The sequence below is a fragment of the Zootoca vivipara genome, chromosome 3, assembly GCF_965207765.1.
Source record: "Zootoca vivipara chromosome 3, rZooViv2.hap1.1, whole genome shotgun sequence".
NCBI lineage: Eukaryota > Metazoa > Chordata > Lepidosauria > Squamata > Lacertidae > Zootoca > Zootoca vivipara.
The window spans coordinates 26,353,056-26,377,296 of NC_142586.1; the positions used below are offsets into that span (position 1 = coordinate 26,353,056).

At 40.0% G+C, this 24,241-nt stretch overlaps 1 protein-coding gene across 5 annotated transcripts in view; it reads right to left on the reverse strand.

The window, feature by feature from the left end:
* Positions 1 to 1,454: 1,454 nt before the first annotated feature.
* KIDINS220 (kinase D interacting substrate 220) overlaps positions 1,455 to 24,241 on the reverse strand; it is a 60,733-nt gene continuing 37,946 nt past the window's right edge. For 2 of the 5 annotated variants that reach the window (XM_035109885.3, XM_088665708.1), the window contains 9 exons: positions 23,416 to 23,594; positions 19,574 to 19,800; positions 17,431 to 17,541; positions 15,833 to 15,889; positions 12,253 to 12,285; positions 9,368 to 9,496; positions 7,009 to 7,107; positions 4,847 to 5,092; positions 1,455 to 3,910 (listed from right to left, as the gene is read on the reverse strand). In XM_035109885.3, coding sequence (XP_034965776.2) covers positions 2,636 to 3,910; positions 4,847 to 5,092; positions 7,009 to 7,107; positions 9,368 to 9,496; positions 12,253 to 12,285; positions 15,833 to 15,889; positions 17,431 to 17,541; positions 19,574 to 19,800; positions 23,416 to 23,594 — 2,356 coding nt within the window. In that variant the 3' untranslated portion in view covers positions 1,455 to 2,635. The remainder of the gene's footprint in view (positions 3,911 to 4,846; positions 5,093 to 7,008; positions 7,108 to 9,367; positions 9,497 to 12,252; positions 12,286 to 15,832; positions 15,890 to 17,430; positions 17,542 to 19,573; positions 19,801 to 23,415; positions 23,595 to 24,241) is intronic. The other 3 variants (XM_088665709.1, XM_035109886.3, XM_035109887.3) reach the window with 3 other exon arrangements.

The following is a 24,241-nucleotide window of genomic DNA, read 5'->3' on the forward strand; positions in this document are numbered from 1 at the left end:
GAACATAATTTGGGGAGGCAAGTATGCTAATCTGACCATATAGCCATCTTTAACGTTATGAACTTTTCTTAAAGGAAGAAATAAAGGTTGGCGTAGGGCTAAAATCTTTCGTAAGAGGTATTTGTTCTGTGAACTGAAAATCTGAGTGATATAACATGGCTAGTGGTGATTGAAAGCAACAATATTCCAGGAATAGGAAATGTAATGTTTTAGTATTTTACAAAATACTGTACGTATTATATTAATCATTTAGCATACATTGGCAAAACAGCAATGTTAAATATCAATTGTGTGCTAACTCAGACCTGGCTTCCTTTCTCCTGTGTTTTTAGAATCTCTCCCTCTTCAGTCATTATCTTCCTCAGTTTTCCCCTTCCTCATTATGGGGATATCGATCCCTCTCTATTTTTGTAAATGTTCACCCTGTAAATACCAATAAAGATGTACTCAACTCAAAGTTCAGTCATTCTGAAAACACAGCAGCAGCTTTTATATATCTTAATTACAAATCAGTGTATATCCAAGTGAATCCAACTATTTAAACCTAACTCATGCCCAATTATTTCTTGGATTATGCCTTTTATGTACAAGTTCCACTAAAATCATTGAATTTTCCATCCATGTGTGTTCTCTAATCCACATCACAGAAAGGCTCTGACATGCATAGAGCTCCAAAGTAGCCGCTGTCCCATTAAGAAAGGAAAAGCTCTTTCCTTTCTCCTTCCTTTGGCTACATTTGGATGTCACAACAATCAATTGCTTATGATGACAGGAACAAGTCTAATATTCTGCTGGGCTCTTTCTTCAGCACAGAAGCAACGAGTTCCAAAGCTTTTGCTTCTGTATTTCATCAAGCACAGTTCGATAGGCTGTTTTAGCTCAATAATATGTGGCTGACTATTGTTGGTTTGAAACAAGCCGACTTCAAACTATCGGTATGGAACTGGCTTGCTTAAATAAACCAAAGTTAAGATGAACCAGTGTTTAGGATTCAGACATTAACAATCAACTGCGATTAATTTAAATTTGAAGTAAAAGCTTCTTATCAATGCGCTGTGGCCGTGCTGCAGGAGGGTGCAAGTTGGGCTAGTTTCCATCATAATAAACCAGGGTTTATTGTGACCTCTGAACACTGTCATTGCATGTACAGATCTTTCATCGTTCAAGCAAACGGCATTCCTCATTGAACAAATCACCTGCATCTTACTATGCAGAAAGGAGCCAAGCAATTTTCGATCAGGCTGTTGGGTCAAACCAATGGTGGAGAATTGGGAGCTCTTCACAGAGCACCCAACAGTTAACATTTATCCAACTCTGGATAAATGGAGAATAACCTTCCTTTTTCTTCATTAATTCTCTCGTTATCCAGATAATTTTTTTTTTAGAACCAGTTGCCTTAATGCTTCTAATCACCTGAAGACACAAATAAAAAAAAATGTCTGACACAAAGAGCATCATGCTTATTATTTTATTGTCTTCTCGATGCTAGTGGAATACACATGGTTCACCGATCGTATTCAAATTCCTGCAGAACAAATTACTGACATTACAGGCACAATACCAGAAACAGAAGGGAAAAAATTATGTACCGTTTTGTTGCACAATGCCAAATGTTAGGATTATTATTTTTTTTACTTACTCTTGAGGTAATGACAATTTCTCATTCCTCAGACTTTCTACAATCCGATCAAACCTATTAATCAAAGGCCATGATTTCTGAAAACTGTAAATATTCATAATAGCTCCAAAGACTACACCCAAACTGGCTTCACCTAACACCATGACCACGACTACTTTGTTCAATTAATTTAATACTACTGTGGGCACCATCTACAACAAACAGAGAATTCAGCCTGAAATCCTTTACAAAATTGCCTGGAAGTAAGTTCCATTGAAATCAATGTGGCCTACTTCTGAGTAGACATGTGCAGGATTGTGCTGTTCATCAATTACATCCAAATCTCAGCCACAGCTAACATGTCCAACATGCAGTAATCCATTAAAACTACAGTCACACACATGACACATTCCCAAAGACTGCACTGCGTAGAAGGAACAAACAACAGTTGTACTTTGACCACTCTATATCAATACTTAAACCATCAATACTTTTAAAGGTGTCACACACAGAATTGGAAAATGCAAATTAACAGTTGTTTCCGTAGTTTCAGGTTCGTAACAGTCTGACCCTTCCGCTTCATTTGATGTGAGACATTCCTTCCTCTTATTTCTAAACAAATAAGTAGCACTGAACCTTATGATATACAGATAAACTATTCGTTTTTGCCTTTGTGAGATCATCCAAATGTTTGAGGCATTTCCTTTTTCAACATGTGGACTAAGGAATTTGTTCTCGCACTGGAAAAGTTAAGCTTTTATTTAAGAAGGAAACACTGGTTTTATTTTGCCTAATTTTAAGCAAGTGGTTGAATCTCTCCCGTTGAAATCTGTGGGACTCAAACATGCTGAACTTCAGCTGGATTCTGTTCTTCACTTTCTATGGAAATTCACAGGTGAAAAAAGGACAGGGAACCAAGCCTTGGTAAGAGAAGATTTATAGGCCTGCTCGAGAGCCAGCAAGAGGCAGCGTGTTTAAAAAGTGTTTAAGCAGTGTATGTTTTAGCTTCGATCTCTCTTAAAGAATACTTTCCCTCTCTTCTCCAAAGCCTGCAGCATCAGAGCCGGTAACAGTAAGGAGCTCAGAAGAATCTTTCGAAAGCCTGGCATAAGTCGAGCGCTGGCTACGCTTATGGGCCACGCCTTTGATGTTATCATTTTGAACCGGAACAGAATTAGAACTCGGTCCGGGGCACAAAATGATCTGAGAATGCTCTCTCATGCTCTCAATCTCCTCAAAATTCTGATTAGCTCGGTTGGTTGGCTGGTTGGCACTGTTGTTATTCAGCGTGACTGTGCTGGGTGTTCGGTTTAAGTTGTAGGCTTTCTGGCATGCTGGCCAGTTCTCTTCAGGGCTGCTCGCTATTAAGCTGCTGTCCGAAGGGCTTTTCTTGTCTTCCGAGCAGATTGACATACGTGCCATGGTTGCGTCTTGAAGGCCACTCAAGCTGAGGGGAATTCCCCGTTTCCCATTGCGGCCATCATCTTCAAGCTCAATGAGATTTGCTTTTTCAAGCTGGGAGTCATCTGCATCGTTGTGGAGAGAGTGGTTTGGAGAACTTTCACTGGATCTTACCCCAGAGTCAGAGGAATCCTTTTTGTCGAGAAGAGCATCCGTCAAGTACTCCTTTGCTTTAATCAGGGTTCTAATGGGCTCAGATCCATGTTCTGGAGATTTGGGCTGCTTCTCTGTTTTCCCTTCGACTTTTCTGTCTTTACCTTCCTTGAGGAGGGGAGTGTTATCAGATTCTTCTGTTCCAGACTCATCTTCATCACTTGGAAGTTTCTGATAGCGCAGAGCCACACCCTTCAGCTTCAGGTCTGCAGCTTGGAAAATGCTGGTTCTGTCAGAAGATTTCTTCCCTGGGAGAAGTTTAGAGCCAGACTGATCTGATTTTTCATCTTCTTCCGTGATGGGATCCAAGGGAGACGCATCGCTAGTAGACACACCTGATGTACTATAATCTACAACATCATTCCGTTTAATCAAGAAGGACTTCCTTCCATCATCTTGCTTTTGCTCAGCATCCTTTCCCTTATCTTGTTCCACACTGGAATGAAGGGAGCCTGTTGATGGGCTCTGGCCCATATAGAAGGCTGCTGAACTGTGAGGGGAAGATCTACCACTCACCGTGCTAGAACTGGCACCCCCTTCCAATTGTGACATTTGAGCAATATATTCTCTATATGCATCTCTATATTCTGCCTGTACCTTATCGGTAAGCTTTGAAATTTCAATACTAGAATCTTGAGAATTCAGGCTTGAAAGACTTGGCGTCCGACGGGCCTGTGACTGTACAAATAGAAAGAAAACTCATTAATACAAAGTCAGCAGAGTTGACACCAGTCCTTCAAAACAGAAAAGATAGCTACAGACCTTGTATGCAGATTAAAGCTTTGTTCACACAGTGTCTTTAGGTCTCAAGGAGTTAGCAGTAATCCTTTCACCCCAAGAACACAGTTGCGAACAGAGCAGCGTAACACCTGGCTCCTTCATAACCACAGAGGACCAACAGCTCAGTGGCATAGCATATGCCTTGCATATTGTGGGAATACTCAGTGTTGTGGGCACACCAACATTGAGCACTATGTTCACTTACTATATAAATATTTTTACAGACAACTTGAGATGCATAAATTTCTGCATCGCTTATTTCAAGCATCTTATTTACCTGATGCTTAGAATAAAAGGGTGAGAGAATGTATGATTCCTGCCAGGTATACAGGAACACAGAGACATCTACAATGCAACATATTTTTGCCCCATTCTACAGTGCTGCATGAAAAAGTTCGCTTCAATGGAGGAGGCAACCATAAAAATCTTGTATATACACACACACCTGCATTTATGCAAGTACACACATGCAAGGTGTCTGTTGCAGACACAAACATACCTATTTATGCATTCAGAGGTTGCCTCTTCATTGAAGTGAAAGGGGAAAACAGTGCCAAATAGAAGATTTCTATGTCTCCATCTGGTGTTTTGTAAGTCACTTTGCATATCAAGCAACTAAACTACAACAACAACAACAACAACAACAGGAGCTGAAATGGGGTCTTTATTTGCAACTCCAGAAAATACATTTAGTGAACATAAAATATGGCATTTCCTCTTCATGCCACCATTGCTTGCTGATTTGGGTGAGGGAGGAAGCTATTTGCTCTGTAAAACTGCTAATGTTAAGAGAGAGAGAATGGGCTGAGATTAAGTCTATGTCAAAGAGAGTACCTGCCAACTTAGGTTACTATGACGTGGAGGGGCTTCTTCTAAACCGATGGTGTTCAACTCTTCAAAACTGAAGTTGAGAGCGTAGGGGGCTTGACCCGGAAGACCAGTCAGTTCAGTATGAGGCAATTCAGTGTTCAGTGCAGGACGATGAGCAAGATCATTATGAGGTATGGTACTGGTGTGTTCATTCGCTGCCCGGGAATCTTCATGAGCAGCCTGACTCTCAACATTTCTCAAGTCAAGCACCTAACACAGAAAATGCAGCAATTAGGATCCAGCATGAAAAGCCTGAAAAGATAATCTGGCTGAGGTGATTAAACACTGGATAAACAAGTCGAAGAGTATAAAGCTGTGAAGCACACTTCTGTGAGAAAACCAGGATTTGTGAAAACCCTTGAAAAAGTTCTTTGAAATCACTGAAAAGCTACTCTGGAGCAGGTCCTACTGTAACATAATGAGAAGGGGAAACGTGAAAACTCTCACCGTGTGTATATGAAGACATGTGCGCAAAGGACTCTTTGAAACCTGTACTGTTAGTGAACACTTTTCACAAACAGGCTAAGACATACACATTTATGCAAGTACATGGTATCTAGATGTTTGCTATAAAACACCAATCTTATATAATTGTGTGTCAAAACAATGGGCCGTTTCTAGTAAGTGGGATAAGAGCATCTCTTTAGTATAGGGTTGGGCAACCTGTGGAACTCTACTTAATTCCAAAAGTTCTCTGCAAGTGATCAGTTCAATCCTACGGCAAGACTGGTCCATCCCTTTCCTGGCAGCCTGCGGGGTGGGAAGGCAAAAGAGAGAAAGTAACGGGCTTCGGCCCATCAGCTCGGCATGCAGCTCTGACAGATCACCCCCAAAGGAATGCAGCCCTCAACAGAAAAAGGGCTGGCCAACCCTGCTTTAATAAATAACTCCTTTCTTTCCCCAAGGCCTCCTATAAATACTCACCCAGGCTTTCTATGAGTGCACTGACAGGGCTGAAACAGACAACTGTTCAAGGCCGCAAAGCCTTGTAAAAAGCAAACATTCCTGGCACAGTGCTGCCACTTTATATAAAAACACTATGCCACATACGATGTCAGACATTATTTTGCAGAAGCAAGGGCCTTAGAGTTAGGCAAACCAAAGCATGCAAAGGCTGCATTTCCATGTATTACCTGGTGCTAAACGAAGAATGAGGAACCTCTTTCTTTGGTTAAGATCTACAAAGTTTCACGGCAAACCCTATGGGGAACATGGATGGGCGATATGTTGTGCAAAACCTGTTTGAAGTTGGTATCGTGATATTGGTTTCATAATTTTTGACCTGACCATGTTTCACGAATCATGGTGTGTGTGTGTGTGTGTGTGTGCGCGCGCGCATGTGTGTGTGCACGCTATGCAAAAATCACAATGTGCAAAAACCATGAAGCCAGTCAACGCTTCTCTCAAATCCTGCAGTCCCTGCTAACTCTGCCAGCTCAGCTCTCCCCTGCCACCTGGAGAGGGCAGCAAATCACAAGAGCAGGAGCCAGCAAAAATCACGATGCAGGAAAAAATGTGAAGCCAGCCAATGCCTCTACATAGCTCCATCCTTACTTCAGACATCGTGATATACAGGTATATCACAATGTTGAAAACCACATATCACCCAGCCCGACTGGGGATCACAAGCCCAAAATGAATGTGGTCAAAGGAAGAACATCTCCCCCATGCAACTTGCTCACACATGCAACATGCCCATTCACTCTCTCACATGCAGTCTCTCTCAAAGTAACCTTCTCAGTCTCAGTATTTAGGCTCCTCCAAAAAGCATCTTCCTGGACAAGAGGAAGGATTTTAAAGCAGAGGGTGGGGTTGCAGCCGGAGAGGAAAGGCTAGCTTTTCCCTGCCCCACTGTGCCACATTTAGCTTCAATAACCCACCAATGGGATCAGTAAGAAGGTTTTATGAAGCCTAAATATGGTACTGATAGGTGAAGGGGGTTGGGAGGTGAGGATGCAGGCCACGTGTGGGGAGCATCCAGACTGTGAGCCAGCAATTCTCAGCCCCTGTGCTAACTCCTTCTAAAGACAGTGGGAGTTACTTCCAAGCTAACATAACTAGGATCCAGCCATACAAGCACCGTCAACAAGGCATTTGTATTTACATGAGACTTAAAATTCTCTTACTGCACTTCTGAAGAGATGCCAGTCGCCAAAATTCATGTTCATCTCTCTCTTCAGTTCATCAATGTTGCACTGTGCTAAAACGCGACCATTTATATTGGCCTGAACAAATTTTAAAAACACAAAACAGATAAATACACCCTTGCCATCTGTAAATATTTCGTAAGCTAAAAAAAACCTGAAACTGAGTTTCACATGAAATACCGTATATGGTTAATACGAGTGGGATAGAATAACTGTACCTTTTGCAAGAAGAAATTTAAACAATTTGATAAAATATGCAAACTTATAATTTCCACTATGGCATAAAACAAATTGCAAATTTGTAATGTCAGAAAACAAATCAGATGCATCATATTCCTTAATTACGTATAGGGAATTTGCATTTTCTGGATTTAAATCTGGCCTTTTAGAAAGTCTTCTCACAAGGCAGTTTATAAAAATATATTCAAACAAGAACAACAAAAATTACGGTAAATAAACATAACAAAAACAGCCCATCTGAAAATATTTCAAAAAGCAAGTCAGCAAATGCAGATTTAGAAACTTATAATAAAATGCCTTTCGATAGTTATTTTTGAGGGCTTAAAAGTGTAAGGGGGCTTGCCAAATTTCCCCAGGGACTGAATTCCACAAGCGAGGTGCTGCTGCAGAAAAGGCCCCATCCCTGGTTCACATAAAACAAGCATGAGATGACTATCTTAAATGTCTGATAGGTTCGCACTCGCAAAAGCAGTCCTGAGAGGCACTGAGGGCTTTAAAAGTCAAAACCAGCACCTTAAATTGAGCCTGTGTGTGTGTGTGTAAACCAGTGTAACTAGTGTAGGATAGGTGTCGCCTGATCCAACCAGCATGCTAATATCAGTATTTTGGAGGCTACATTTTGAACCAATTAAGTTTCCAAGCTGTCTTTTATGGCAGCCTCATGTAGAAAGCATTGCAAAAATCTGGATGTACCAGCACATGAATAATTTAAATCAGGTCTGTTTTCCTCAAACAGGGACACAGTTGGCAAAATCAGCCAAAATAGAAAAAAGATAATCTGAAACTCTGATGCCATCTGAGCCTCTAAGGTTAGTGCTAGGTCCAGGAAAATTCACCCAGCTGCAAATTTGATCCTTCAGAGGAAGTGAGACATGAGTATGTAGGTATTATGGAGGAAGATGGCTACATTTCTTTGTCCGTATCAGCAGAATTTCCCTACAGCCCTTCAATCTTTTCTAGATTAAGTGTCAACCTGTTTGCCCTCTTCCATCCCAGTTTTCAGACACCAGTTCAGAATATCCATGGTACAACAGAGCTTTAGAGGCTTCTTGTCCAGCTTTCTGCCAGCAGTTTCCTGTTGAGATGCCAGCTAAATTCTCTCAAGCAAAGCTCAGAGGTACATAAATTCCCTCTTCAAAAGCAGAAGTGAGCCTTAAAAGCCTTAGAGATTTCCATCAGGCTGAACTAACCCTGTGCCAACCAGGGAATTATTGCAAACAATGATCCAGCATGCTAACAGAACATTCAGTGCACTGATTCTTTAGCAGCCAAAAAAACTTTATAAACCTCTTAATTTCAGCTCTATGCAATGTAGTGGATCAGTGTTGCTGTATCACACTGAATAGGACTGGGATTAAAAGATGTAGGGTGGAAAAGGGAAAATAACCCCACAACCAGGTATTCTCGGGGTAGCACCCTTGATGGATGATATCAATCATCATCATCATCATCATCATGACTACATTCTGCCTTTCTACAAATAACACCCAAGGTGCCTAACAGTGATAATACCACTTAAAATATACAGCAGCACAATAAAAAATGTTACTAACAAGATTAACTTCATAGTGATGGTTTGTCATGAATGTGCCTATCTAGGCTGCTTTGTTCTTTCATGCGAATACACAAAAAACCAAACCATAGTCCTCATCTTACATATGAACCTGGGACTGTGGCTTCTCTCTCTCTCAAACCAACCATATTCAGCAAGCCAAGAACACAACTTGTCCTATCACAGTTTCTTTAGAGCAGGCAACCCCAAACTGCAGCCCTCCAGATGTTTTGGCCTACAACTCCCATGATCCCAACTAAGGGGACCAGTGGTCAGGGATGATGGGAATTGTAGTCCAAAACATCTTAAGGGCCGAAGTTTGTGGATGCCTGCTTTAGAGCAACACAAACTATGTTCTCTTCTTTCACCATCTTTCTTCTAGTTTGTTGTGCTTTCTGCATCACATGTTGGTATTCAACTGACAATGAGTTTTGCAGGAAAAGGAAGGGACGCTCAATATATGATTGCTGGAGAATGTAGAGCCCAAATGAAGGTGACATTTTTAAATGGAAAAATGATGCACCATTTTAAAATGAAGGGACTCACCTTCTTGATAGTTGCAGAGTACTGAGCCAGCATATTCTGGTCGAGTCCTTCGATCTGTTTCAGCTTCTCGCACACAGCATCAACCGTCATTGAGCTCAAAGGCACTTGGGGTGCTCCTGAGCCTGTTCCCTGCGCAAAAGAAAAGTACATACATGCAATATGTTGAGACGCTCATTATGCCTACTGCACATTGCTTTTCTTTGCAGAAGCAAAGCGTAACACACATCTGAGTCACAATGGAAAGGCAACGCCGCCGCCCCCGGCACAACTGGGAATATACTGTTTGGTGCCCCCGCCCCACCCCAGTTGAGGCACTGCTCTTTCCAGATTAATAGTCCATTTTTAAAAAAGTGTTTTAAAAATTAATAACAATTGCATTGTGTTGTTATAAACAAGGAGACCCATTAGAAATTTGCTCAATATGTTCATGGATTCAAAAGTTAAATAACTTCTGCCATAAAGACCAAGGAAACTTGATGACCTCTAGAGTATACTTATTCTTCACAAATACTTTCAGTGTTTGGTTCTTATGAGAGCAAGGTCTAAGAACCAAGGAAGATGCTCAAAATATCACTCATTATATAAATCTGTCCCAAGGATTCCTCGCACAATAGCATAGTGTCTTTGAACCAGATCTTAGCTAATGCTAGTTCTAATCAGAGCAGACCCAATGAAATTAATAAACCTGACTAGTTTAGGTCAATTTATTTCAATGGGTCTACTCTGAGTAGGACTAACACTGGCTGCAACCCGATGCTTTTTGAACTGCCTGAGCCAATAAAGAGGGGGACATAAAGGTATGTCCCCAATTTTAGACATTTCATTTCAGGGAGAAATCCAAGAGGCAGTTGTGCCACATGAGAGCCCTCTATGTGTCTGTGTCTGTGTGTGTTATGTGCAAGTGAAATAAATGCACATTTTGAAAAATTGGTACTTTAAAACCACTAAGGTTCCCTGCTAATGGAAGCGTGTCTTTAAAAAAATAATAATCATGTCTGTCTCCCAAAAATGAAGGCTTCTTTAAAGAACTGTAGCATCCTCATTCAACTTGTTTAATAAGGAGCTACCTCATCAACAGAGAAACATTCCACTGCTCTGAGAAACTCATAAATTCTCTTTTTTCACATTCACTGTCTAAAGGCCCATAATCAAGGACCAGGACATATAATTGGGGGCCACTGGATTAGGAAACCCTGGTGCTAAATAAACATATTTGCAAGAAAGGATGCAATTGAGTAACGCAACTTCTCCAAAGTATTTTTGGCACTGAAAGCCCCAGAACAACAAGCTGCTTTAGGTTATCATTACACATGAGCGTGGCCACTAAGAGATGGATGTAATTTGGGAAAAAATTATAATCCCCTGTACCAAGTTTTTTGTAATATGCCTTCACAAGACTGGCTTCACAGCTTAACACATACTACTAATCAATATAACATTGACAAAGTAGTAATTATTTTTCTTTAAGTGATCCCAAAATGGTCAATGAGACCATACATTTCTCAGGATCTATTCTATTGTGATCAGATGCAGGGGGAAGAGTGTGTGCCTACTATTATTGGTGGGGGGGGGGGGTGTCCCAGTTTTCAGTGTGCACGCAACACAAAAAAGTCTGCTTGAACAGGAAAATTCCTCCCTCCCCACCCATCCACCCCAGCATTGCATGGGACAGGCGTGTGTGTGTGTGTGTGTGTGTGTGTGTGTGTGTGTGTGTGTGTACATATACATACATACACATACACACAGACTATGGCTGCATGGAGATGGATAACTAGGGATTTCCATCTTCCTTGGTCAATATGTAGCAGTGGTAGTCTTAAGTCTCATTGTGTAGCCCGTTTTCACATTCGACAAGTGGCTCTGATAACATTTTCTTAACAGAAGACACAATTTTCATAAGGCATAAAGATAATGAATAAAATATTCCATAAAAACTGAACCAGAATGTTATAGATAACTTCCTACTCAACTTAGTAATTCAAACCATATTAAAAATAATGCCTAAATGCATTAGTTTTATCTATATTATATAAATTCTATATACAGTGGTCCCTCAACTTATGAATTACTCGACATCCGTAGTTTCCGACTTATGAACGGGACAAATGGCTGCATGCTTACGAATTTTTCTACATCCGAACGGAAACCGTTGGCGGTTTTAAATGCGGTTTCCTCGACTTACGAATTTTTCCAAATATTTTTTTTCCTATGGGAAACCGCTTTTCAACTTACGAACTTTTCAACCTACAAATGTGCATTAGGAACAGATTAAGTTCGTAAGTCGAGGGACCACTGTACAGTTTTAGTGGGCTTTCCTAACATGTTTAGAATTCAGTTACAATTCCAACTATCCAGTTACCAAACTCAGTATCTGAACCATGTATGAAGCAGGAAGGAAAGCAGAAAATTGCTAAAATACAGCACCAGTAATTACTACATTTTGTATTTCAGTGGCAAATAGTCATTTCAGCATGCATTGTAAGCTATTTTAGGAAAGATTTTTCTTACAAAAATACATAGATTACTGATGTCAATGCATGAATCATATGACAGAGATTCAGTTTAATCTGAAATGCTTCCTATAAAAAAGCAGTATTTAAATAATAAGCAGTGCAGGTGCTTTTAGTGATATTTGTCATAAGTGAATTGGAACTGTACTTAAAACTGACCCCCCCCCAGTGGTAGTCTCTTTCATTATAAATGTGGAAAGAACATTAATTCTACTAAATATCTGCCATGCAAAATCCAAAAAGCAGGATGTCAAAGCAATCCTCAAGACTTGAAAAGTGCATTAGTGCATAAGACAGCCAGCATGAAGTGCTAGTATGGACATTCTACAATGAGAATATAAAAATAAGTGAACAGTTTGCAGAAAGTTGCTGTACCTGTCTCTGTCTGTTTAACCCAGTTTTACACTGCTTTAAGAAAAAGGACAGAAAAAAGTGACACAGCTTAACATGAAACATGAAAAAAAATCCCATTAAAGAATAAGCTAGTATGGTTATTAAGATTTCTTCGTCAAAGTTATGGAGGATAAACAGCTGGGATTTCTTTTAAAAGTGGAATACCTGCTGATTAACACATGCTAGACCGGATCCAAAGAACTGTTCTACACACCCAAGGGGATTCTGTGCCTGTGTTTCTCCAATAATTCCATGTTGCATTACAAACTGATGTTGGGCTTTCAAAAACAGTTTCTGATATGGCATCACTGATCAAAACCCCACAGTGCAGTCGCAGGCCCCCAGAGACACTTAGAGCAACTGTTTGACAACACGGTATGCAAAGGACAACTTTTTACGCACCTCTGCAGCTCGTTACACTTTTGATCTGCAGTGAAATTCCTGCAAAGCAAGGACAGCCAAACTTTGGCTCTCCCACTGCTGTTGGACTCCAACTCCCATCATTCCTTGCTGGCTGGGGCTGACAGGAGCTGGGAGACCAACGACACCTGCAGGTTCACAGCTTTCCCACCCCTGCTACGGAGGGCTATTAAGGCACAGAAGACTGTGTAAAAAATATCATGAAAACTCAGGACTTTCAGGTTCAAAATGGTATTCAGTACTGCCTGCCTGCGCAGACTTCCATTCACACAACAGGAGTCGCCTTCCCCATCTCCCCTCTACAGCCTTCACGTGCCTGAAAAATCTGCTCTGGAAGGTACCCCAACTCTCTGGAACAGATTTTGAGGGCATTCAGAGGTTTGGAGAGGAGGAGAGTAAGTTGAAGAAGACCTACAGTGGTACCTCTACTTACGAATTTAATGCGTTCCGAACGCACATTAGTAAGTTGAAAATTTTTGCAAGTCGAATCCCATAGGAATGCATTGAGAGAAAAAAATCGTAAGTCGAAGCAACCCTATCTAAAAATTCGTAAGTAGAAAAAATCCTATCTAAACTGCATCCAAGATGGCGGACGGAGCTCCATTCGTAAGTAGAGTTATTCATAAGTAGAGGTACCACTGTATTGTGCACAGTGAGTACTGTCCTTGTTCAACTATGTTTTACTCAGATTAACAAACACAATGAAGTTAAGGCGATTATTTTCAACAGGTCTATTCTGAGCAAAATGTGAGTTCAATTCCACCCTGCATATTTATACAAATAAAATACCTGATTTATTGCAAACAGGGATTGTAATCCAGCAAATGTTTCCTCCAAGTATAGCTAGGTTTTTACTCTTATTGAAATGGCCAGTGCTGGAGGTTCCCTGCTTTTACTGCTGATAACAAGACCTAGTTGTATACTCAATTCAGGGCCATGTGTATAGTACCACTCTCTTTCACTGAGAAGACTCCAGCAAGAGTCTCACTGAAAGCAGTTACTTCAATGTGACTTAGCCCATTATGATAAACAGTTCTGCAGAACCCATAGCAGGATTTAGTATTATTACATGCATAGTGCCATTGGGGTGAAATACTAGAATCATGCCTGTACCATGCTTCAACATGAATGACGCTCAATTTTTAATGCAAACTAAATCCCTCATTTTCACATCATTTATTAATGCTAGCTTATTTTCGTAATGCTTTCCTTGTTTTGGTCTGTTCTAAATAGCAAAATGCAAAGGTATTATGTTTAATAAAACCAATTTTGTCCATTCTTCTGGTACAATCACCTTGTAACCTTGTAACCTATCATGTTTTTATAAAACTTATTGCAGAGACTGCCTGGGAGAATTAAAAAAAAACCCAACAACTTAGAATTTTGATGAGACAAACATTTTAAAACATTTGAGCAAAACTGACTCCTCCTTCAAACTTCAGAAAACTGTGAGGTTGAGGTCACTCATACTTTCTCAAATAATCACTAGGAAATAATTAAAATCTTACTAAACAATCAGGTAAGCACCTTTTAATTAATTCAAATGCACTTGTGAATAAAATTAAAGATAGCAAGGGAAGAAAGTGTGTTTTATCGGTTTCATAAAGCTGTTATAAAAGGGAACCTACTATTTATGGGGGGAACCATCTTACATCAGATTTAACAGGAGAGAAACAGGCTCTGTGCAACTACTCAAAAGTTATAGATAGATATATACACCTATCTGTTTATATGAATGCTTCTATATGTACCCTTCCCTGTGCATGATTATCATTGTACTCATATGTTAGGCTGGATTCCCAAATCCGTAACATAACATAATCATTCCAACTTTTATCTTTGTTATTACAGTGGTACCTCAGTTTATGAACACAATTGGTTCCGGAAGTCTGTTCATAAACTGAAGTGTTCATAAACTGAAGCAAACTTTCCCATTGAAAGTAATGGAAAGTGGATTAATCTGTTCCAGACGGTCCGTGGAGTACTTAAACTGAAGCGTTCATAAACTGAAGCGAACTTTCCCATTGAAAGTAATGGAAAGTGAATTAATCCGTTCCAGATGGGTCCGTGGCGTTCGTAAACTGAAAATTCGTAAACCAAGGTGTTCATAAACCGAGGTTCCACTGTAAATTATCCATGGACTTGTCGCACTCAAGACTTGCACCAGTAATGGCCAATGTGGTAGCAACTAGGCAAGGAAGGAATCTGCTGTCACTGAACAACAGGTGTGAAGGGAGAAGGTCATTTTGCTGGACCATACCCATTATGCAGGTGATTCGACTCTGCACTACCACGGGCTATTAACAAGGTGGAAGTGATGCAGGGTGAGGGCTGAATTTTGATGGAATCCTCATCTTTTTCTCTAAAGTATTTGGAAGAAGGTGGGAGAGACTGAGTTTATCCTTCATGAGTATTTAGACTATGATCAGAAAACCAAAATCATACAACCGAAAGCTGTTGCAGAAAAACAGGATAAAGCTATTGAGAGAAGGGTTACCATCCAAGTTCAAATCAACAATTTTAAAATAGAGTTAAGAGTTAGAGGTTTTGGAAATAAGATCCGAGATTAATGTGAATCTATGGAGATATTTGTATGGCAGAAACAACTATGACAGAATGTAAAATGCAAAGCCTGCCTATTCCTAAGGCTCAAGACAGGCACCTTCCATTCTCATGACAATTGTCTTATGACCAGCTTTATGTCTTGTCGACTGCAGCAGCTTTATGCCCTGACATAACCAAGAAACGACAGGTATGATTTATTCTGCTAAAACACTTAGAGAAGGCATCAACCAGTCACTTTTACGTAAGTGAATAGCCAATAGCCTAATTCCCTTCTACTAGCCAGGGCAATACTGCTAATGAAGACAGAACACACTGTACTCTACTGAAAACACTGTACTCCACAGACGACAAAAGGCTAGCAATGGGAAAGACAAATACAGTATGCATTATAAGTAGAATATTAGCTCGTATTCTTGTACTCATTCACAAACTATGTTCATTAGTCTTCATCTATTCTATTTGCTCATCAAGCCACCAATGCAGTGTTAGTGAACTGCCATGGTCATTCAAGCAGACTCATTACTGTTGAAGACGCAATGAGATGCTAAGGATCCACACCACATGACTACTCATTTACCATTGAGGGGCCTGTGGGTGAAGGAAGCCACTCAGCATCCTCCTCCTTGATAACATCCTAACAACAACAACAAATTATTATGATTTGGACAAAACGGTTAAACATGCAACGAAAGTATGGAGGAACAATGGATGAAAAGAATATATCATTCTGCAACAGAACTGTTTTTTTTTTTTTTGGTTTTTAAGGGGTGAGGAACGTTAAGACTTGCAAGAACATTTTGTGGCTCAACAAGGCTTTTTTTCTAGACCTTTGAAAAAGAACCGTGTGTGGCCACTGTGAGTTGGTTCCCAGCACTCAATCAGGAACAGTTTGCACCCCTCTTCTCTTCCCTTTGCGTGCTTCATTTCCCTATATTACTTCCGGGTTTGCAGGAAGCCATTGTTTGCCATTACATCACTGCTAGGCAAACTATGACTTGTGTGGAGCATAGTTTGTCCACAAATCAGAACTTGAAATGAAGCAAAATAGGAAGAGGCATATGAACGCAAGGCTCATTCATGTTATGGCCAAGCATTATATCCAAACTGAGCGCCTGTGATGACTCAGCAGTAGATCAGTCATTCCCGGGAACTGGTAAAAAATGCTCTTTCAGATTAGAAGTCTTTGCAGATCAATAGTGGTCCACAGGCTATAACTGCCTACTACTAGGTTTCGAAGATGTTTACAATAACATTTTAATAAACTCCGCACAGCATTGCCCGAAAGGCACCCATATTCCACAGCTGAAGTAGCCTAATAATTTTCTTAATACTTCCTATTTGAAGAACATAGTACAATGTGATTTCCTCTTAAGAAATTTTTAATTTATGGAATTATGGCACCATTTCATAAATGCGGTTAAAAGTTCAATTTATATGCGTAAGGAAAATTCAAATTCTAGAACTTGCCCAAACTAAAAACAAAACATATTTTGTTTTATATCTGAATGTTGACATACACATTTTTAATCCACAGCTTCCCCTTTGTCATTATGGTTTCCTATTTTCTTAAATGTAAACAAAAAATAAGCTTTAGGTTGTATCCAACACTGTACAAAAGGAGGCCTGCTCGCACATCATGACTTCCCCTTCCTCTCCTCCCCAAAATCTGCTCGGGGGGGGGGGTCTCCCAACCCTCTGGAGCAGATTTTGAGATTGTGATAGGCAGCTGCAGAGGGCAGGGGGAGGGGAAAGAAAATTCTGTTGTGCAAGCAGAACAGCACAGTTGGGTACAACCATTATCTTTCTGTAGTCTATAAGTGGCTTAACATTAATCATTTTATTCTAGCAAACAACACCTAAATTCACAATATGTTAACTACACTTATTACATACTGCAAACAGGACCTCCATATTTTCACTCTACAAAAATATTCTGTAAGACTCTTACATATTACTCTTAATACTAGAGTTCAAAATTTCTATGTATATAAACTTGTTAAAAAGGCGGGGAAAAACACATTTTACAATCTTAGTTAACCTTAGCTTTAGTTTTTTATAAAAGATTTTTTTAAATTTCTTGTGCATTTATGTGCTCACATCAAACATCTATTGCTGAATTACTGACTAATCTTATTTTATAAGTTAGCATGTTCACATACTGTTTGAGATACTTACTAGACCACTGCTCTGTTCCCTGGACATACCCGTTTTTAGTGATGGACGTGAGATGAGATGAGAACTGCCAGGATAATACCTTGGCATGTAAACATATGGGGCAAAGAATGGCTATGGAAAAAAACATGCAACAAAAAGGGACCATTACAAAAATCAAAAGAAAACTTAATTCAACAAATACAACTTATTTAAGAATGTAAAACATAAAAGTAAACACACACACACAAATACAAAATTTACTTTTTGAGGTAATTTTAACAATCCTATTTTGAATATTATCAAAGGTGAAATAATTAGATAGTTACATACCCAACTTGAAGCCAATGAGAGATTTCCAATTTAGTTCAACGAGACACAAACAGTAGGACAATGGAACATTTTTATAATGAATTATGAAAACATCTATACACCTTCCAAAAGCAATTAAATGAGACAGTTTAGAGCAAATGCTAAAATCACCCGGTTTAATTCCATTCTAATACTACAATAATCTCACGGGAATAAATGTGACTTGAGGACTATGGCTTAAGTATCTAAGGAAGTGTTCCACGGGTGAATTCAAGAGACAATTTGTGTTATTCAATTTTCATCAATTTTAGAATTCAGACTGCTTCTCAAACCTTGTCAGGTGTAACTTGAAAAATACCGGTACCTTGTGAGGGAGACCTCTAATATTAAAAAAAAACTTAGTCACTGGCCCATTCATGACTATGCATGTATCTGGGTTTACATCTGAAGGGTCCAAGCCCAATATTTACAGAACAATCCTATACATGTCTACTCATATGTGAGTCCCAATGAGTTCAATGAGACTTACTTGCAGAGATAACTGGCTATAGGGTTACAGTCTTAATCCAGTTTGTGTGATGAAGTCAACACACAGATGTTTTTGCAGGGTTTGCACACAATCACCATGTTTGAACGATCACATATTAGCTTAATAAGCAGAGATAAGAACAAATATTTTGCTTGCACATACAAACCTTTCACTCTTTAAAAAAAGAGCCCTCTAGTTAGCCAAAGTTCCCAGACTATTCACCAATGTTTGGGGCTAGTTTACCTTACAGTGGTACCTCGGGTTAAGAACTTAATTTGTTCCAGAGGTCCGTTCTTAACCTGAGACGTGCTTTCAGTAATGGGGCCTCCTGCTGCCGCTGGCATGCGATTTCTGTTCTTATCCTGGGGCAAAGTTCTTAACCACTTCCTGGTTAGGGGAATTTGTAACCTGAAGTGTCTGTAACCTGAGGTACCACTGTAATGGCTTTTTCCAAAGCTAAGCTAGCAAGCACAGCTTGTTACATGATTCATGGTCCGATTGCTCACGCTGCAAAGAGAAGAACAAAAAGGTTGTGTGTGCAGGCAAAAGGCTCATTTGCATCTCATTTCAAGCCAAAATATGGTCACCCATACTAGGTTGATGAACTATTCTGCATGCATCCAGATTGCAAAACAGCACCCTGGTTGAACACACTTTTCAGAGATTGGTTTGTGTAGTACTTGGCAACCTGGTAAACCATTGAGAAGACTAGTTCAATACGTGCCATAACTCCATACTTGTAAGTGGGCTTTACACATTCTAAGCAGCCAACATTATGCCCTTTATATGCTGTTGGAATCAAATTCCGATCAAAACCAGCTAGCATGGCCCATGGTCAGGAATGATGGGAGTTGCAAGTCCAACAACATCTGGAGGGCACCAGGTTGGGGAAGCCGCTTTAACCTATGAGCGACCCTATAAACAACCTTCCTTCTATGCAGTTACCAAAACCATGGAGACAAATCTTTCTTCCATTTGTCTTCTTCCTGCAATTACGTAAAGATTTATAGCTACTGATAGTCTTGTTCAAACGTGCATGTTCAAAACCAGCACACTAAAAAAGACAAAATCTTTTTTTTAAAAAAATCTGAACATATTCCAAAATATTTCACCACTGTTGCATCATTTGAACCAAAAGTGCATTTCTTCACAAATTTAGCCCCGTGGTTGAGATTTGCTGTGTACTTAAGAATAAAAAATGCTATGATTTTCATCAGTTTTCTGCTGAAGAAGTGTGGAATTTTAAACAAAGCATTTATTACACCAGGAAAATATCATCATCATCATCATCATGTGTCAATTTTCAAAAGCAGCTTTCTTTCTTACTCTATTATAGAATGGATGCTGAGGTCCAGTCATGCCGCTGTAGTAGCTACTGTGAGGCTGTGGAGATACGACTCCCGCATTAAAAGGCCCATTAAAGGAGTGTGTTGAAGAGCAGACTGAGGAAGGCTGGCTAAACACCGACGATGCTCTAGGAGCTGCCTCTTGCAAAGGTAACGTGGGATATGGGATCGCTCCAATGTTAATTTGGTCTCTTGCAGCACGGACATCTGAAATATTTAATTTGCAAAAGTAATCAGCAAGCATTGCCAATAACGTATAATCTAAAAATCAAAACAAGGACACAATTAGAGCTTCCTGGCAAATTGTTGCGTGTTCTGTTCTCTCTCTGGAGACAGAAGTGGATTCAGCATTAAGATCAGCCTCTCTCTCTCCCAGAACCAGAGGCAGAAACAAAAACTTGAAGGTCTTGATAGAACAAGGGGTTTCCTTTCTTTCTCCAGACCTCTTAGTTCAACACCGAGAATGCAGAATCTCAACAACAACAAAATGTAAAAAAATTAAGAGCTGACCCCCGCTTCCTCGAACCCCTGTTATATATGAGTACTGCTGCCATTATGGAGAGCAATGAAAACAGCAAGGATCAGTGGCAGCTGGTCCTTACTGGTCCTGGTAGAAGACAGGGCAGCAAATGGTAGACACGCCCCCACCCCGCATTCTACTGGTTCTGCTCCTTTTAAATTACCTTAGAAGAACTATGAATGAAGGGCCTTCAAGAAAGTAGTGCATCTCCACACTACTTCTATAAGGAGGGGGGGCAACCAAACCTCAAAAAAGATTAAGAAAAGTAGTGAGGTGGATGAGACATTTGTCTAATCTCCCCCCGCCCCAGGTGCCATAGGAAGCAGACTAAAGGGGCAGTTTCAGATTATCTCTTGCTCTCTTTTTTGCTGCTGCAGCTAACAAACGTATGGGAGGGAGGGGAAATGCTATGGGGAGATGCTGGTGATGCTAAGCACCCTCTCCCCTCAGCTCCCTTCACCCACTGCCTTGTCCTCTATTGTAAATAATAATAATAAATAGACTCACTCACTGAGATGTTTTTTTCCTGATGCTTGGCTTCATTCCACTCCAAGTTCCCTCTCTCTCTGTCTTTCTGTCTGTTACTGTCTGTTACTGTCTCTTACACACTTACACACACACACGCACACGCACACACGCACACACACAGCTCTAAAATAATATTATAAATATAAAGGCAAGTGACAGCCTTCCAGCCTTTTCCTCTTTTTTCTCATGTTCTGAAGGGACAGAAGACAAAAACTGGAAAATGCAGCAACTGAATTGGTTGGAGATATTGATTAAGACCACCATACCGCGGTGCCAACTGCCGTGTTCTGAAAAACTCCTGAATGTTAACAACAATGGGAGGGGAGGATGTCCACAAAGCCTGCTGCCCGTAACACCAGATGGGTCTAATTTCTTCTGGGGCACAGACTCATGAAAAAGAAAAGATTGCTGGAAAGGAAACGACCATTGCAACAAACGCTTCCCACCCCATGATGGACTGCTTTGCATGATGGACAGTCATACCTTGGTTCTCGAATTTAATCTGTTCTGGGAGTCCATTTGACTCCCAAAATGGTTCGAGAACCAAGTTGGGGCTTCCTATTGGCTGCAGGACCTTCCTGCAGCCAATCGGAAACCACGACAGACATTCGGCTTCCAAAAAACATACCAATCACTTCCGGTTTGGGAGTCAAAACGTTCGAGTTAAAAGGCATTCAGCTTCCAAGGTACGACTGTATTCTGCCCTCTTCTTTAGGGTCCTACACGTATCTAAGGGTTGCCACTCTGTCTACTTAGAGCATGTAAGTTGAAGGCATAAAGGGAAGAATGAATTCTTGAGACTTGTGAAAGGCGGAATTCATCCTGGGAACATTGGAAAAGCTTCAGTGCAAAGAATGCCTCTGAAAGAATTGGGCCTTCAGTGGAGCAGAGAGGGAGGAAAACTGACCTCACCACATTTGTAATGGGTGTGCCACAGTACTTCCTTGAAAAGAAGAGTGATTGGTTCGTCTTCAAGCTACAAGAAAGAAGATTCCACCTAAACATTAGGAAGAACTTCCTGACAGTAAGAGCTGTTCGACAGTGGAACATGCTGCCAAGGAGTGTGGTGGAGTCTCCTTCTTTGGAGGTCTTTAAGCGGAGGCTTGACAGCCATCTGTCAGGAATGCTTTGATGGTGTTTCCTGCTTGGCAGGGGATTGGACTGGATGGCCCTTGTGGTCTCTTCCAACTCTATGATTCTCTATGATTCTGTCTCGTCACAAAGAAAACAAACTCATTCTTGAAGAACCCTTCCAACCAAATAGAAAAGGGCACAACACCATTCATGCTGGGCTGCTAAGTACACAGTTGCTTTCATGCTTCCTGCACTGGCTCTCAGGAGATACTAGTCATTCTCAAAGAGCAATTCTCATTAGAATGGCTCTGCAAGGCCCTGGGTTAGCAAGCCAGAGTCAGAGCAGGCCTTTTCAGGAATCACCTATATGGTAGTCCTGTCCCCAAATCCAATAGGATATAAGGGTACCCAATGTCCTCCTGACTTTCACTGGAAAAAAATAAAATCTTCCAAACACCCTGGAGGGGGCAAAAAGTGAGTGTGGCTTTGGAAGGAGAGGCACAAAAGACCTTCGTCAAAAGAAACTGGGAACCAGCCTCCTCTCTCCAGACTTCCATGTTTATTCTTGCCTATCTGGGTCAAGAGGAAAGGCTTATATTGATGCAGAATACACTGCCTCCAAAGGGAGAGCTGCCTTTCAAGAAGTTATACATTATGTACATATACGTATGCAGTGCTTTTTTTCTTAAAAAATGTTTAGGGGTTATCTCATTTTGACTCAAGAAAACCACCATTTTATAGTTCAAATCGGGGGAAATAAATACAGTAAATGGACAAAAGTACAAAGGTTCACAAAATGTTTAGGGGTATGTATACCCCTGCGTACCCCCAGAAAAAGTACTGCACACTGTGCATGTGCTATATGCTAACATACAAAAATTATAGTTACAGGTAGTAGCCATGTTGGTCTGCCGTAGTCGGAATTTTAAAAAATTCCTTCCAGTAGCGCCTTAGAGACCAACTAAGTTTGTTATTGGTATGAGCTTTCGTGTGCATGAAAAAGTGTGCATGCACACGCAAGCTCATACCAATAACAAACTTAGTTGGTCTCTAAGGTGCTACTGGAAGGAATTTTTTTAATTTTGTTTTTAATACAAAAATTATGTTATACTTGAAGGGGGAAACCCAACCATTTCCATTTCTCTAGCTGCCTAAAAGGACAACAAACGAGAGCTTGTAAAGCAGCCCTTACAGAAACAATATTCAGCACTACAGAATACATATGTGTATTCTGGTTTTCTCAACATGAAATACCTACATAAATATCTCTTAATTCCTCTGTGACAGTGTATCTCCTGCATTATGAGCACTGCTAGGATTTTATATGCTAAATTCTAGAGACTAGTAGTTTGAACACTAACAATGGGAGATTTAACGACAATAATATGCAGTTCTTGCCAAACTGACATATTACATATGGACCAAAGAAGGTGGGCAATGCTTTTTATAAAGAATTGCCAGTCCTTTATTCATTACTAGAAGGGTAAAACATACCTAATTCTGAATAGTAATAATGTACTTGGATTTGTGCTACTGTGTTTCTGTCACTGTCCTTGTGCAAGTTATTCTTTCTGATAACACAAATATCTCTTTCTTAGAAAAGTCATTTATTTTATTTATTTATTTATTTATTTATTCATTTCATTACACTGATGTTGGTATTAAAAGCTTTCCTGTTGGATAGTCAAATGGCAGTTTACCTGCAATAATTTCTCGGAGTTTTGGATCAAGGTTCACTGTACATGGAAGAAAGATTTTTACATCACGTGCTATGAGGACTGGAGTTCGTGAAGACAAAAATACTTCAAAGTTGCGAATATCCCCATCAATTTCAAGCAGAGGTTCGACGTCTTTAGTTGTTGGAATATTCTTTGAAATTCTACAGAAAGCAAAGTAACTCCGCATTATAAAGTCCTGAGTTAATTCAGGCAGAAGGTTTATCAGGCATTTCTGTCTAGCTGAGGATCACAAACCTAGTAACAGATCGTTACTAACTTAAACATGTTCCTGTCCAAATCTTTCCTCAAATAATTCACATACAACTTGTAAACCAATGCAGCTTTTCACATGTTCAATCTATGCAATGCATGACTGGGACTGCCGCAAAACAAAGTTAAGAATGAGAACAAAGAGTTAAAGTTTTTTGGTTTTTGGGGTTTTTTTCAAAACAAGATTCCAAAAGAAAAGGAGCTGAAGACTTAGATGAAAAACCACAGCTGAGAAGTCACATGAAGCAAATTAGCTGAATTTTAATGCCAGCTCTGCTTAAGTCTGAATGTGAACAGTGTTCTGCATATGATGAACAATACTCCTGTTCAGAGGCTAATAGCCTACTGCTGTTTTATAGATTGAAATCTCTATTCTAACCTTCTGAGCTCAATACATTAAACTATTATGTTGAAAGAGATATTTATGTAAATGATAATCTTTTGGTGAAGGCCCACAAATCTATGTGTCTGTGTTACTCAACTTAAAAAAAGGAAAACGCTCACACACAAATTTTTGCTAACTTACATGCCCTTAAAA